This window comes from Aethalodelphis obliquidens, unplaced genomic scaffold, assembly GCF_003676395.1.
Source record: "Aethalodelphis obliquidens isolate GAN/ISIS:26980383/991018 unplaced genomic scaffold, ASM367639v1 scaffold15, whole genome shotgun sequence".
Classification (NCBI taxonomy): Eukaryota; Metazoa; Chordata; class Mammalia; order Artiodactyla; family Delphinidae; genus Aethalodelphis; species Aethalodelphis obliquidens.
Window position 1 is genome coordinate 26,877,539 of NW_020837959.1, and position 15,858 is coordinate 26,893,396.

Genomic DNA, 15,858 nt, shown 5'->3' on the forward strand with positions numbered 1-15,858 from the left:
TAGAATAATTAGGAGTTTGTTCATGAAGCAAGGAATAGATACACAGATAAGTAAACAGATGTGTCCATGTATGCATACAAGCGTGCACGCACGCACACACACACACCTCTCTTATTTTCTTTAAAGATAGACATATTGTCACAGATTGGGTTTTCTGGGAAGAGGACACTAAGACAGAGTTGAATGTGCAGGAGTTTTGTCAGCAAGCACCCCTATGATCAACACCCACGGAAGGAGGGGAAGGAAATAGGATTGATTGGGCAAAGGAAGAAATGAGGCTGGGATGCAGGTCAATGGATACCTCAGCAGGTTGTGCAGGGAGCTCCAGAGCTCAACTGGTTTGAAATGGTCAGGCTTTTATACCCCTACCTCCATCAGTTACCAGATGTGGGTGAGCCTAGGAAGGATACGACCCAGCTGAGTCAAACCCCAAAGGGGCTGAGTGCTGAAGGATATCTGCTGACAATACTCCCAACAGCTGGGGCCCCCATCTCCCCTTGAAAGGGAGGACTGCGTGGTTTAGCTCTGTGTCCAGCACGCATGTATTCCCAAGAAAGGGCCAGCCTGAGCTGTATGTACAGACACAGGCACCACATGGAGACTCACACAGAGTGAGCACGTAGAGGGCAAGGCTGTTGTGTTAGTGAGGATAGGCTAGGATCTGCAGCTACGGAAAAAAAACCAGTCCGAAGTCTCAGTGGCTTATTACCACAAAGACTCATTTCTAGCTCATGTTTCAAGTCTGTTGCATGTGGTCTGAGGCTGTGATCTACGTTGTCTTCACTGCAGTACCCAGGCTGAGCGAGCAGCTGCCACCTAAAGATTCCCAGTCCTCACGGCAGAGGAAACAGAGGCGTGAGGAAGCGAGCGTGAGCCCTTTCAGCTGCAGATTGCAAGAGACCTATGTTACTTCTGCTCATGTTTCATTGACCAACGAAAGCACCTGATCACACCCAACTTCAATGGGATTCTAAAATATAACACTCTTCCAGGAAGGGGAGAGCAAGCTGATGTTGGTGAATGGTAATACGACTTACCACAGTTACATTAATCTCAAGGAACACTCTAGCAAGACTAAGAACAATTCTACAAATCACCATTTAAGTTCAAGAAGTACAGAAATGGTGTGTGTGATCATTAAAAGTCTGTAACTGCAGAAAGGGAGGAAAGAGATTTGTGTGAGGCTCCTGAGGATGGCAGCCATGAGAGCTGGATCTGGACACAGTAGGCTTTCAGTATATTTCTATGAAATTGAATTGGGTTTCTTTTGAATTTAGTTCATCACCAAGATAACCTAGGTAGAACATCCAGTAAAATACATGGCATAATGATGCACGCTTTGAAGAATTTTTTTAATGTTAAAACTTTTGTGGTTATAAAAGTAATATTTTTTACAATTAAAAAAAGCATAAATAAGAAAACAATCTAAATCAGTATAAGTAAGAAAAACATATAAATAAATACGAGTAAGAAAAAAAATGTGTCTTAGTTAAGGTTGCCATAACAAAATATTATAGACAGGGTCGCTTAAACAACAGAAATTTATTTTCTCAGAGTTCTGAGACTGGAAGTCCCAGATCAGGGTGCCAACCCTAGTTGGGTTCTAGTGAGAGTTCTCTTCCTGGCTTGCAGACAGCCTCTGTTTTGCTGTGTCTCCACTTGGGGGCTGTGAGTGGTAAGAGAGAGTTGGTGATGTGGGGTAGATCTTCCTATTCTTACAAGGCCACCGTCCTATTGGATTAGGGCCCTACCTTTATGACCTCATTTAACCTTAATTACCTCCGAAAGACCCCATCTCCAGGTACAGTCATATTAAGGGTTAGGGTTATAATATATGCATTTTGGGGAGATACAATTCAGTCCAGAGCAAAAATTATAAATAAAAATAATCTCCCAAGGTTATTATATCAGGAGAGACTAGGTTATGCTCTGGTAGCACATCTTAGAGTCACTTATGATAATAAAGGTTCTCTTTCAGGCTATTTGCCTGAAATCTGACTCTATCAAGAGTCAGCCAGGGACTATTTTCTTTGCTTCACTCTGGAATTGAAACTAACGGAGCAGAAACCATTTTAAATGTTCCTGGTTACCGTGGTAGAAACAAAGAGAGCTCTCAACAACCTCAAACAGGCAATGAAAGGCTCCAGTCAAGAAATAACCATAGGGGCTTCCCTGGTGGCACAGTGGTTGAGAGTCTGCCTGCTGAGGCAGGGGACACGGGTTCATGCCCCGGTCTGGGAGGATCCCACATGCCGCAGAGCGGCTGGGCCCGTGAGCCATGGTCGCTGAGCCTGAGCGTCCGGAGCCTGTGCTCCGCAACGGGAGAGGCCACAACAGTGAGAGGCCCGCGTACCGCAAAAAAAAAAAAAAAAAAAAAAGAAGTAACCACATTAACTGTACCTGCATCCTACTCCCAAAACTGGACCAAGGGCTTCACCACAGACAGGAGGGCCAGGCAGGGCAGACCAACCACACCCTCAGGAGGCAGGGAATTGGACATCACTGTAAACAGTATTCATGGCTACTGTTATGGGTTGAATTGTGTCCCCTCAAAATTCATATGCTGAAGTCCCAACCCTATTACTTCAGAGTGTGACCTTCTTCAAAGACAAGGTCATCACAGGTATAATTGTTTTTTCGGATTATCTTTATTTGATATTGATTATATCTCTGGACTCCTGCTTTTCCCATTTAATCTGTGTGTTTACTACTTTTCACCTCATGGAATCCTGAGATTTTAGTTGATTTACTTTTTTTTTTTGGCATCTTTATTGGAGTATAATTGCTTTACAATGGTGTGTTAGTTTCTGCTTTATAACAAAGTGAATCAGCTATATATATATACATATATCCCCATATCTCCTCCCTCTTGCATCTCTCTCCCACCCTCCCTATCCCACCCCTCTAGGTGGTCACAAAGCACCAAGCTGATCTCCCTGTGCTATGCGGCTGCTTCCCACTAGCTATCTATTTTACAGCTGGTAGTGTATATATGTCCATGCCACTCTCTCACTTCGTCCCAGCTTACCCTTCCCCCTATCTGTGTCCTCAAGTCCATTCTCTACGTCTGTATCTTTATTCCTGTCCTGCCCCTAGGTTCTTCAGAACCATTTTTCTTTTAGATTCCATATATATGTGTGAGCATATGGTATTTGTTTTTCTCTTTCTGACTTACTTCACTCTGTATGACAGTCTCTAGGTCCAACCACCTCACTACAAATAACTCAATTTCGTTTCTTTTTATGGCTGAGTAATATTCCATTGTATATATGTGCCACATCTTCTTTATCCATTCATCTGTCGATGGACACTTAGGTTGCTTCCACATCCATCACAGGTATAATTCATTAAAGTTAAGATGAGGTCATACTGAAATAAGAAGTCCCCTATTCCAATATGACTGTTGCCCTTATGGGGGAACTTGGACAGACATGAGCTCAGGAAGAAAGACATGGGAAAATGAAGGCAGACATCATAGGGGTGTTTTTGCAAGCCAAGGACCAACACAGATTGCCAGAAAACCACCAGAAGCAAGGGCAGAGCATGGAACAGATTCCTCCTCACAACCCTCAGAAAAAAACAACCCTGCCAACACCTTGGTCTCCGACTTCTGGCCTCAAACTGTGAGACAATACATCTGTATTGTTAAGCTGCCTGTTTGTGGTACTTTGTTATAGCAGCCTTTGCAAACAAAGACAGTTATCATAGTACCTTGTTTACGCCCCCCCCAAAAAAATCCAGTTACATCGTTAATTTATGGTGAATTAGAGTGCCTATTTGCTCATATCCTTGTCCCCACTGGAGATTCTCTTCTTTGGTCACAGAAGCTAAATTCTAATCAAACAGCCATGCCTTCATTATTAAGCCATGCTGAGGACTGTGGATAAGAGATCACAGAGAACTGTGATTTAATCATTAAATTACAATAACTTCAAAACTGTTTTGTGACCGTTCTAAAGGGATCATATAATTTCATGCCTTCTTTGAATGGCAATCAAACTTAGCTACTTGGAAGGAGTCCACTGTCCTTGTGGAGGCCACTTCAAGCTTCTGGAAATAGGACAGCACTTTCTAAGGGAGGGTAATGAAGACAGTGGAAGCAGCTGGTGGGGTAAGAGTGAAAAAAAAAAAGGCGCTTTCATGCTATGATCCCCCAGCTGTTTCTGAGAAAATAGCATCCGTGACCTATTCTGTGATGTGGCTGCACCTTTTCCTCTAAGTTCAATTTACATGATGTGTAGCAGAAGAGGCTGTTCCCCTAGCTTACCACGCAGGGATCCTGCCCATGGACTTGTTCTTCTGGACAGATCCTACTATTTAATTTGTATGATAGGGACTTCCCTGGTGGCACAGTGGTTAAGAATCTGCCTGCCAATTCAGGGGACATAGGTTCGAGCCCTGGTCCAGGAAGATCCCACATACCACAGAGCAACTAAGCCCGTGCACCACAACTACTGAGTCCGTGCTCTAGAGCCCTCGAGCCACAACTACTGAGCCCGTGTGCCACAACTACTGAATCCCAGGCACCTAGAGCCCGTGCTCTGCAACAAGAGAAGCCACCACAATGAGAAGCCCGCGCACTGCAATGAAGAGTAGCCCCCACTCGCCACAACTAGAGAAAGCCCGTGCACAACAATGAAAACCCCAAAATAAATAAATAAACAATAATAATTTGTATGATGGTTTGAAAACATCATTCTTGGGTAAAAATACACACACACACTTGTTCTTTCTAAACCTGAGAACAACAGCTCGAATAAATTAATATACATTTTAAAATGGTGATATGCAAGTAAAGATAGAGAGACATAGAGCTAAAACTGGGATAGACTGCCAATCTGTAAGCCATTATTTGCTGAGACCCACTGTATTTTGTGCCACATGGATAAAATAGGATTCCTCATGATCAGGGACCTCCAGTTTAGTTAGGGAGAGATTTTTCCAAAAATGTAGAGCCCAACAGAGGCATATATGCCACTGCACATGGTTCAGCTGGGTGCTCTCCCTCTCGATGGCTGCAGGAATTAACTCATTGTATAATTGATGGCTTATTAATATGTTTGCCTTCCTGCATTTAGAATGTAACTTTCACCAGGACAGGGCTGGTCTTGTCTTTCAACATTTTAACTTTAGCATTTGTCGTGGTGCTTGATCCACTGTGGATGTGAAATAAGAGCTCGGAGAATAAATGCATGAGGTACAAAAACTGGTGGATGTAGATCATAAGTGATCAAGAATTTGAAAGGCAAAGGGATTATGAGCAGGCTGGAGCAGACAGAAGAAGCATCACGAAAGAGATGAAACTTGAGACTTGGTCATAGTGAATGGAGTGAAGAAAAGAAAGAAAAGTCATAGATCAAAGAGTTGAGGATGGTGAAACGATGGGGAAAGGAAGCCTTATTTTAAATAACACTTGTAATAAATGATTCAACTGCTGAAACAATGACTGGGCGTGTTGAGTGTGTAAAGGAGTGCTGATGCTTTTTACCTAAAAGAGGTAAAGCCACTTGGCAAGACTCCAGCCAGCTGCCGAGGACTCCACGGCCAAGTGCAGGATGTCTTTGTGAGAGAGGTACACAGAGGTGGAATGCAATTAATTATAGGGCTTCAGTAAATAGGATGAACAGAGGCCTGGTTTTGAGTTCCCATGGAAGGGTCCCACCTTGGAAGGGCTGCTCACACCTAAACTAAGGGCAAGAAGAAAAGGACTGTGCTTTGTTGGGCATCTTTTTTTTTTTTTAACAGTCTTTTTTTTTTTTTTTAAATATTTTTAAAAGTTTTTTTAAACTATTTATTAATTTATTTTTCAGCCACACCACTTGGCATGTGGATCTTAGTTCCCCGACCAGGGACCAGGGATCAAACCAGTGAAGTCCCTGTCGGGCATATTAAAGACAAAGCAGTCAGGATCTCAGAGCTGGGGTTCCTATTCTGCTGCTCTGGCAAATCCTAGAACCTCTCTGTCTTTGTGATTTCTGTTACGATATTCCTGGACGTATTATTTCCTACATTCATTCTCTAGCATTCAACAAACATTTGTGAAGTAACTCTTAGCTTTAGGTGGAACTAAAATATTCTTTAAAAAGTTACCTAGTTTAAAACAATCACCCAATTTGCAACATTATAAAATATTAAACATTATAACTTGCTGTGTCATAATGCCAGGGGCTAACCAATAGTGAGAACATCCATCCGGAAGAGAAATCACTGTCAAAATAGACATTTTATGGTGGAATAGAAGACTTGGGCTCAGTACTTCCATTTATAAAATGACTCATAATCAGTATAGGGGCTGGCATATCACTGATAATCAATAAAATATTTGTTGAATGAATAAATGCAGGCGGGGACATTATCTGATTTACAGCTGTCTACCCAGCTCTTAGACCAGTGCCTGCCACATAAAAAAATTTAAAGATTGGTGGAATAATAAATAACTAATTACATTTATTTATTTATTCTGCAATCACTTATATTGTTATTACATAAAAATTTGATGTGTAGATTCAGTATTAAAACCTCAACTGCTACTCAAGAGGCCAGGATTTCATTCCAAACCAATAAAGCGTAAGTGTAACTTTTCTACTAGAATGTAAGCTCCATGAAATGAACTGTCTGAGTTAGTTTTCCTTATTGTTTTTAATAAAAATACATTAAGTGAATAAATGCTAACTTCCAACAGTCTATTCTAGAAAGAAAAACAACAAAAAGATAACAACAAAAAACCACTGTGCAAGAAAAACCCAAGTTCTTCCTTCTGCTGTAGTAAGAAGCATCTTTCATGATGACATCTTGAGACATTTTAGCTCAAAATTGATGGTACCTGTGAGAAGATGGTACCATCCATACAACTGGGCCAGCACCTCTGATTAATTGTTAATCCAACTTTTATGAGTTTTCTCAGTGTTAACCGCAATCCAATTAGGGGTGTATAAATTTAAAACCAAAAAAAAAAAAAAAAAAGAAAGAAAAAAGACTGTCTCAGGAATGAAAAATAAATGTAATCTGAAATCAATATTTATGAAGTTGTGATTAATTGACTGATGACCAAATGATTACAAAACGTCTGCCTGAAACATCTACTCAAATTTATTAGCTTTGACCAAAAAAATTAAAAAACAATCTGAACTGGGTCAATGAAAGAATAATGCATTCCTAATCAATTTTTAATAGCACTTAAGATTTTATATTTTTTTAAACTTGCTTTTAAATAATTTATCATAAAAATGAATCTGATTTAAACAAGGAGTAAAAGGTGTTCCACGGCTATTTGATGGTTTTCTTAGCAAAGAAATTCAATTGTAACTGACTTTTTATTACTGAACTACTTTATTAATAATAATACATCTTGCACTTACATGAAGGCATTTAGCCAACAATCTCAAAGAGTCTAAGTGAGATCTAGGATTTAGTTCCCATTCTACCATTATCTGGTGGTTTACCTTATCTAGGCCTCAATTTCCTCATTTGCGAAAGGAAAGGCCTGCATAAAACCCCCTAAGATCCTTTCTACTTCTAAAAGTTTATAATTCTAAGGATTTAGGAGGCTTTAGCCTATCCCAGGTGCTGTATGTATCTGATCAAACTCCTCAGGTCACGGGACTCCTCATGGGGCTACGAAGAAGCTGAGAAAGAAATTAAGCAGAAAGTCAACAAGCCATGTAGTCTTTGTTTTCCTATTAAAGTAATGGCAGCATTATTTAATGATTTGGGCCAAATAATGTCTGTTTAGAATATGATTTGTCAAGATGCCATATCTTATTAAAATTAAAGCAAATGTGAATTAAAGCATTGCTTTGGTTTTCTATTGCTGTGGGACAAGTCACCCCAAAGCTTAGTGACTCAAAACAACAATAAATATTAATGATCTCTGATAGTTTTTGTAGGTAGGAATTCAGAAGTGACTAAGCTGGGAAATTGTAGCTTGGGTTCTTTCAGAAGGTTGCAGTCAAGATGTTCACTGGGGCTGTAGTCATCTGAAGGCGTGAATGGGGCCAGAAGATCCATTTCCAAGATGGCTTAGTCACATGACTGGCAAGTTTGTGTTGGCTGTTGGCAAAAGGCTTCAGATCCTCCCCAAGTAGGTGTATCCACAATGCCGTCTGAGTGTTATTTGAGGCACTTCCACAGGGCAAGCAATCCAAGAGAGCAAGGCAGAAGCTACAGTGACTTTTATGACCTACCTTGGCAGTCATACATGTCACTTCTACCATACTCTATTGGTCATACAGGGACAGCTTCACAGGCATGAAGCTGTGTAGTCACACAGGGCCCTACATTCAGAAGAGTCCTGCACTTGGTTTAAAGCTTTGATGTTGCCATGTTGATATTCTTAATCATTTTATCTTTGGACTTTCGAAAGTGAAGTCAATAGGAACCATGGAGTACACAGGTGAGCAGAGAAGGTACTTGCAGTATGTGTATTCACTGCTATTCCTTGCCACCCCCTCGCATATGGCGTGAGCAATGCACAGAATTCTGGTGGGAATTCAGTGAAACTCAAAGCAAGGACAACGTCAGCGTATTTTGGAAGCCTCCAGCTTCCAGAGTGTTGGGAGAATGTGCATGTATTAAGAAGTGAAATAAAGAGTTAATTTTGTGCATCACCAAAAAAGAGAAATGCCCTTCATAGGGCAGAGGGAAGAGTGAGTGCCTGGCCTTAAAGCATTTGAATTATTTAAAGCAAAGCCTGGGAATTGGCCTGGAATCAATCTGGACCTAGAGAGAGTCCTAGTCAGTCTGTATTGTTAACGATATTACTCAGGGGTGTGTGTGTGTGTGTGTGTGTGTACTTATTCACAAATCATTAGTGAGCAGAGCAGGTATGTTATGGTATGATCCTATCTGTGCTTATGAACACAATAATATATGAATGAAAATGTTTGTAAGGGTATGCTCCAGAATGTTGATAGTGATTACCAATCAGGATCGAGAGGTAAGGCATAAGCTTAGAGGACCTTTTGCTTATTATTTTATATATTTATAAATGGCTTAATTTTCAAGATGACTCTTACTATTGATATTTTTATAATTAGCAAAATGCAATACAGTCTTCCATTTTGAAGTGAAAAACAAGTAAACACAATGTGTAAAGCAGCCTGGGTCTGTAATAAAGGTAGTTGGTGGCTAAAGAAAATATTTCGGTCTGTGGACTAGTCACTCAGTACCAGATACTAGATAAATCAAATACAATCCTGGGCCTCAAGAAACAGACAGTCTGTTGTAGGGGCAAACAAATAAACAATCAACTATAATAGAATGTTATTAGCCTAGTGCAAAAAGAGCTATATGGACAGAGCACTAGAACAGCACTGAGAAGCTGTGACAATGATACAAACGAGGGATGTTCGAAATAGTCTAGATTTAAACGTTCTACTTAAAATGTTGGTTATGATTTTTTAAATATATTTTTGTGACTGAGTACTAACACCAATCATCAGGATGATTAACAAGAAATGAACTTTCCCTAGTAGCTTTGGAAAAGTCTTTTTTTAAAAAAACTGTCTTCGACATGTCTGCCTATTGCACTGTCTCCAAGGCTTGGTGTGAGAGGCAGAACAGTCTCAGTCCTACATCCCCCTCAGAGGGTGGGAATGACAGGTCCGAAAATACCACATTAGGTATAAAAAAGGTGAGAACAAGGTGAGAACAGGGAAGAACACAGTAAGATGGGGAAAAGGCAAACCTTGAATGACGGTGGGTAATGACTTGGAGCTTTCGCATTCTGAAGCCTGAGATTTACAGCCAGGAATATGAAAGATGCATTTAGCAAAACATGTGAAGCCAAGACCCCATTTAATATGACTCCAAACAGCCAGAAAATAGGCAAACCAGATGACTTTTAGGTCAGTCATTCAGAAAAAAGATGGCCATTAAACAGACAATCAATATGACTATTTTGCCCAGATCTCCTATCCCAAGCATGTGATGGTCTCCAGTTCCTAGGAAATTAGGTTACTGAGCTGTTTGGAAGAATTCTCACTATCACCTGTGAGCCGATTTTGAACTGGAATTGGGCTACTTCAAGTGAATTACTAGCTGCTCCAATCTCATAATTGTCTGTTCCTTTTGTAGACGTGATAGTAAACATACATTGACCTCATTCAATACACACACACACACACACACGCACACACACACACACACACACACACTTTACCAATGAGGAAGCTAAGAAGCAGAGAGGTTAAACAAATAGTCTGAAGCCAGTAGAGCCAGGAATTTGTTCAGGCAGGGATTTCTGCCCTGCAGCCCAGGTCCAGACCCCTTTCTTTTAACCATGAGGCTGCTTCTTGTAATTATAATGCTCTCTCCCACAAAAAAATTAGTAGAAGTAGTTGCACTGGTTTTGTTTCTAAATCTCCCTACTCACAGATTGTATTTGTTTGCATAAATTGATCACACTGGCTCTTCCTCACTTAAAGTAAATTGCAGTTAAATTCCAAATCTGTTATACTCAAAGATTCATTTAGGAACTTTCAGAGTTTTTCTTTTTCATTGGTAGGAAGTGCTAACTTATAACATCACACATTCTTCTTCAGAGTTCAGCAACATAGTGGTACATTTCATATCCAACCAGGCGCCTGAAATGAAGGCTTTAAACGCCTGTGCGAGTGCTGTCGGGGAGTGTGGATGGTTCACGCTCTTTGCAGCTTTCTCACACGTGGGTGTAAATCAGAGTCCACGGCTCAGATCCTAAAGTCTTTCGGATAGAAATCACAGCAGGACCAACAGTGAAAGCGTGTCTTCACGGAAAGCTGCTATTAATGTAAGCAAAACGTCTCTGAAACAAACAAGGAGACAATCACTGTCGTTTTAAAGTGACATTACATCATTTAAGAATGTAAAAAGACCTGAGCATGGTAGAAAGTTGCTTGGAAAAGTTAAAATGTACAGATAACACATCAAATTTTTATTTGTCTCTCCTCTTCCCGTTTTGACTGCGCCGTGTTTTCTGTGTCGGGTTTACTCTTTAGGTGGAAAACTCTTCCCTCCTCCCCACCCTCCAGGAAAGATCCTGGGATTTTAAATCGCCTTTCTGCATCTTCCTCTCCTCCCTCCACCATTACTCTTTCATTTAAACTTTCAAGATCCTCGATGCCCGTAGCAAACCTCCTTCCTTCCCATTCTCAGGAATCCTGTAGCTCCCGAACCGGGGAGAGTATTTTTCAAACTGAAAAGCAAGGAAAGAAGGAAGGGAACAGCTCTAGCAGCCGCGCGCTGGGAAAGCGCATTTTCGTTGCCTCGACCGGCGCGGCGTGGCCCTCCTGGGCCACCGTAGCCGGCCTCGCGCGGCCTCAGTCGCTGTTAGGAGCCGCGGTCGGCGGGACTTCCGTGTTGGCGGGATTCTGAACGCTGCCATGGCTCAGACCGTGCAGAACGTTACATTGTCGCTCACTCTGCCCATCACGTGCCACATCTGCTTGGGGAAGGTAATGGGTGATTCCGGGCACAGCTACGAATCGGGGTCGGGTGTGCAGTGGCCCGCCAGAGCCGAGGCCGGTCTCTGTGTGTGGCGGGGACGCGGCGCGAGGCACCGGGCTGGTTGAGGACGCCGACCCGCGTTCTCCTTAGGCTGGGGTGGCCACGTCCTGGGCGACGGAGGGAGCGCGCCGCGATTCGTGTGGTCATCTCTGTGCCTTTCGGAGGAAGATGACATCGGTCTGGGGTGTGGAGGGAGGGCGGCCTCACCCGGGCGACTCCGGCGTCGAAGGAGGCCTGGTCAGAAACGAATCCCAGCAATTTACGCCCCTGTGCATCCCCATCAAAGCCTGAAAACACGTTTCCTGGGAGCCTCGCTAAGGTTCCTTCGTCCTCTGCACAAACTAGAGTGTTTTGTTCTTGGGCCTCCAGTGCTGGTTGGAGAGTCTTTTCCATTTCCAAGATCATTTCCTTTACTTAGCCCGGCGTTGGGAGTGGCCTTTGCTCTAGTACGTGTCCCTGAATGACGTTTAGAATGAGAGATACGGTTGTTAATTCCAAGAACGGATCAGTCACGAGGTAGAATACCGTCTTTTTGTGATGCAAGAGGTGCCTAAGGTGTTTGTGAAACTAGGTGGAGAAAGTAGTTCAGAATTAGAAACGGAGTTTTGAAGGTTCTAATGCATTTGTCTCTTTCATTTCCGTTTGTGCCTCCCGTTCTGTTTAAGAAGAACATTTTGTTTTACTACGTAGGTCTAGAAGGGAGATTTTTTTTCCTCACCCTGAATTGTTTTTACGTTTGTGGTGTGTTTGTGCGTGTGTGTGTGTGTGTGTGTGTGTGTGTGTTTACCGCCCCTCCCCCCCCACTGAAACTGTAGCCACAGGCTTAGGATTGAGAAATGCAAACTTAATAGAGCAAACATTTGAGTGTCAGCCAATATGATCATTTGATCATCTGCTTTAAGTCTATGTAAATTTCCTGAGTTCAAGAAGTAGTAGGAAGTCAGGCTTGGAAGAAACTGATAACTCATGATATCCATCAGAATGAAATGCCAAGGAAATAGCAGATGTGCTGTGAGAGGATATAGAGATGGCTTGATCCATTCTGACTGGCGAGATCAAGGATGGCCTGTGGAGGGTGGTTATTTGAGCTGGCACTTGCTACCACTGTCTGCATACATAGCTGAGAGGAGGGGAAGATGTTTCAATTTGCTACAGTCTACATTTGGCTCCTGACTTGAAGTTCCCACAAGTTAAGTTCTGAGTGAATTTACTCCCAACAGTAGCCTGGTAAAGGGCTGATAAAATAACCTTCGGAAATAATTTTCACTTTGTTGTAGTTGTACACATTATATCTAGTTTCCTTTAGTTCATAGACTGTCTCTTGCAGTTGTGTTGAAAATGTGTTTTGCCTGGTTGATTTTGCCTACCTATGCTTCCTGTGTTTAACAAAACTGATAGCTAATAGAATATAGTGCTTTGCAGATTACAGAATGCTTTTGTATACATTTAATTATTTCATTTACCGCTCTCACCAGTGCTGTGAGATAGATAGGGCTGATTTCCCCATTTTTCAAATAAGAAAACTAAGGCTTAGAGTCTCCAGCGTTTGAACCTGTTACCATTTGTGTCTTCAGTAAGTTACTTCCTAAAAACTCACTTGAACTCATGCATAACAGCAGACACTTTTGGTGTCTTTTTTCTGCCATGTACTGGTTAACTGTATTCTAGAATTAAATGTGATTAATTAATTAAAGGTTAATGATTTGTAAATAGGCATTTGTTTATGTCTACTGTGGAGGCAGAAAGGCGTAGTGGTTGAGGGCCCTGAGTACTGTGTTCAGACTAAGTTCTAATCTAGGTCTTCCACTTAATAGTTATATGACCTTATACACATTACTTAACCTCCCTCAGAGCAGTTTCCTTATCTGTACAATGGGAATGATAATAGTATTAACATTCATCCTTGTCTTTTGGGGAGGATTAAATGAAGTAATTCATATGCAGTGCTTAGCATGAAGTTTGGCACTTAATAAATGTTAACCTTTACTATGGACACTGAGGCAGACCCTCAAAATGAGGAAGCCAGCCTTTCCCAGTAAATGTTCTTCCCAGTTGCTTCATGAGACCAGTACACTCACTCAGTGAAGATTTACATTCCCAACAGAGTGGGACCTGTTTGTCCAGGAAATTGCCACAGTACATCCAGAGGTTTTAGCTGGTTCCCTATCCCTGTTGCCTTTTGTATAGTTAAAGCAATTCTGATCTGCTTGTGCTTCTCACCCTCCCACACACAGCTGTATTTGTGGGGTACTGGAGATGGTATGGCCTGGAGTAGCAGCGCGTTCCTGATGTTACTTCCATCTCCCTGACACACAGCATCTCCGGCCACCTCTGAGATCTGCCTTAAGGTCCTTCCTGAGTAGCCCTCTTCTGTATAATCATTCTTTTGCTGCCCTCACCATTTGTACCATATAGAATTAGCAGTCTTCATTTTTGATTTTTCTGCAGAATTAGGGGCCATTATTCTTAGAGGTTTACTGTAAAAAAAGAAAACCTTGCATATTACTTAAAGAAGATAGGGGTGGTATAGACCTTAAATCTGAAGAGATAAGGTAGATGCTGATTGGAATGGGGGTGGAGGTGGGGAAGAATGCGGGGGGGGGGGGGGGGAGGGAGCAGTAGTGGAGATAGTCCAAGTATGTAAGTGGCTAATACTCTGTCTTTTGAATACAAATGTGCTTAAAATTGAAAAGTTTAAACATTTTGCATTTCCTACCTCTGACTCTACCTCAGTCTTAAAGGTGGATTCTCTCTGCCCAATAATGTTTAGCAACCTTGCCAGTATTGTAAGTAAGAGCTCTATGTGGCCTGAATAAGTTGGGTACATCCTGTGGGACAATTTGTATATAACATTTTCTTGCCTATTCCTCTTTAATTTTTTTTCCATGCCTTGGGGTAATAGGCCAGCAGGCCAAAGTACAGAAATGATCTAGCCCAGGATATCTGTTCAGTGACATTTGGTCCTGCCGCCAGAATGCTACAGACCAGTTTATCTCTAGATAATTCCAGGCTTTTATCTCTTCAATTAGGATTCAAGCTATGAAATGAAACTGTTGCAGGTAATACTTTTATTGGCCGAGTCAGCGTTTTGCCATGAGTGACAGCCAAATGTGGCCCATAGTTAGTTTTATCAAAGGACAGAGGAGGTTCTCAAGAGAAGTGCCAAGCAACTAGGCTTCTAATGCTGTTTAACATTAATATATCATATCCAATTATTCCTCACTTGAGTATGAATCCAGTTTGGGGCACCATGCTTTAAGATAAATATAAATAAACTAGAGTATTTGAAATCATTTGGAAAGGAATTGAAATTGAGGTTGGAATATAGATGGAATGGAATAGTGTTGGAGTGAATGAACATGATAGCAAATCATTAAATAAAGTATTTTCATTTGGAAGGGAATCAAGCTTTGGGTAGCTCCACGATATTAAGATTTGTACGTAATATGATGCAAGCTTTCTGGCTGAAATAATCAGAAATGAAATCAGCTTTCTTAGAATGTGGAGTGTCCGTCTCTTGAAATGTCCAGTAATAGCATGGCCTCTTTCCCACTAGGAACACTGTGGAAAAGAGCCCTTCTTTCAGGGAGGACTTCTTGCTTTGCTTTCCACACATGTAGTTGATTTAAAATGTTGCAAAGATAGAGCTAGAGACAAAGCCTTAGCAACTTAGCATCCTAACTCTAGGTTGACTAAATTCATTAATCAGTGTTCATTAGGGGCTGTTGATCAGCCAGCAAGCCACCCACCTCAGTACACTGAGCCCACGTTTGAGTCCTGATTGTCTCTCAGTTCCCAAGAGTAGATTTAAGAACCAGCCTTGTACATAATTGTCACAGGTAATTTGCTTTGAAAAAAAGTCATGTGGAGTATATAAATTTTGCATTTTCTCTTTTCTAGATTAAAATAAGCTTGAAGAATGCAGACACTTTCAGAAAAGTATAACAATGTTGTGTCTTAACATGGAGTATAATAAAAATTAACTCAAAAAAGTGTTGATATATCCTAATAATTTTCAAGGTTGGCATATAATAGCTGACATATTTACTTCACAAATAAGATTCCAGTTTATCCTTAAGCCGTTCTAGGTAGGGATAAAGATGGGAGAGGGGAAATGTATTATCTCTCTTTTTATGTAGACAGAAGTGGGGACTTAGACCGGTAGGCATTAAGTATAATAACTTAGTTCTCGGGATCACACAGTTTTAAAGTTCTAGGTCCTAAACTCTGGCCCAGAGCCAAATATTTCTTGAAACATAGCAAGAACAATCCAGGAATTTTATTTTTAAAAGTTTCCAAATTTCTAAGGTTGAGTAGGCGGGCCCCTACTACAATCATTTCTACCTCAGCTTTGTTTTTCAGTCTTTCTAGGTC

At 41.3% G+C, this 15,858-nt stretch overlaps 1 protein-coding gene across 1 annotated transcript in view; it reads left to right on the forward strand.

The window, feature by feature from the left end:
* The first annotated feature begins 11,307 nt into the window (after nt 1–11,307).
* The window catches only part of OBI1 (ORC ubiquitin ligase 1), a 46,078-nt gene continuing 41,527 nt past the window's right edge, over nt 11,308–15,858 (forward strand). Inside the window, exon 1 of the mRNA XM_027116033.1 lies at nt 11,308–11,432. Within this exon, the coding sequence (XP_026971834.1) occupies nt 11,361–11,432 (72 nt within the window). The 5' untranslated portion in view covers nt 11,308–11,360. The remainder of the gene's footprint in view (nt 11,433–15,858) is intronic.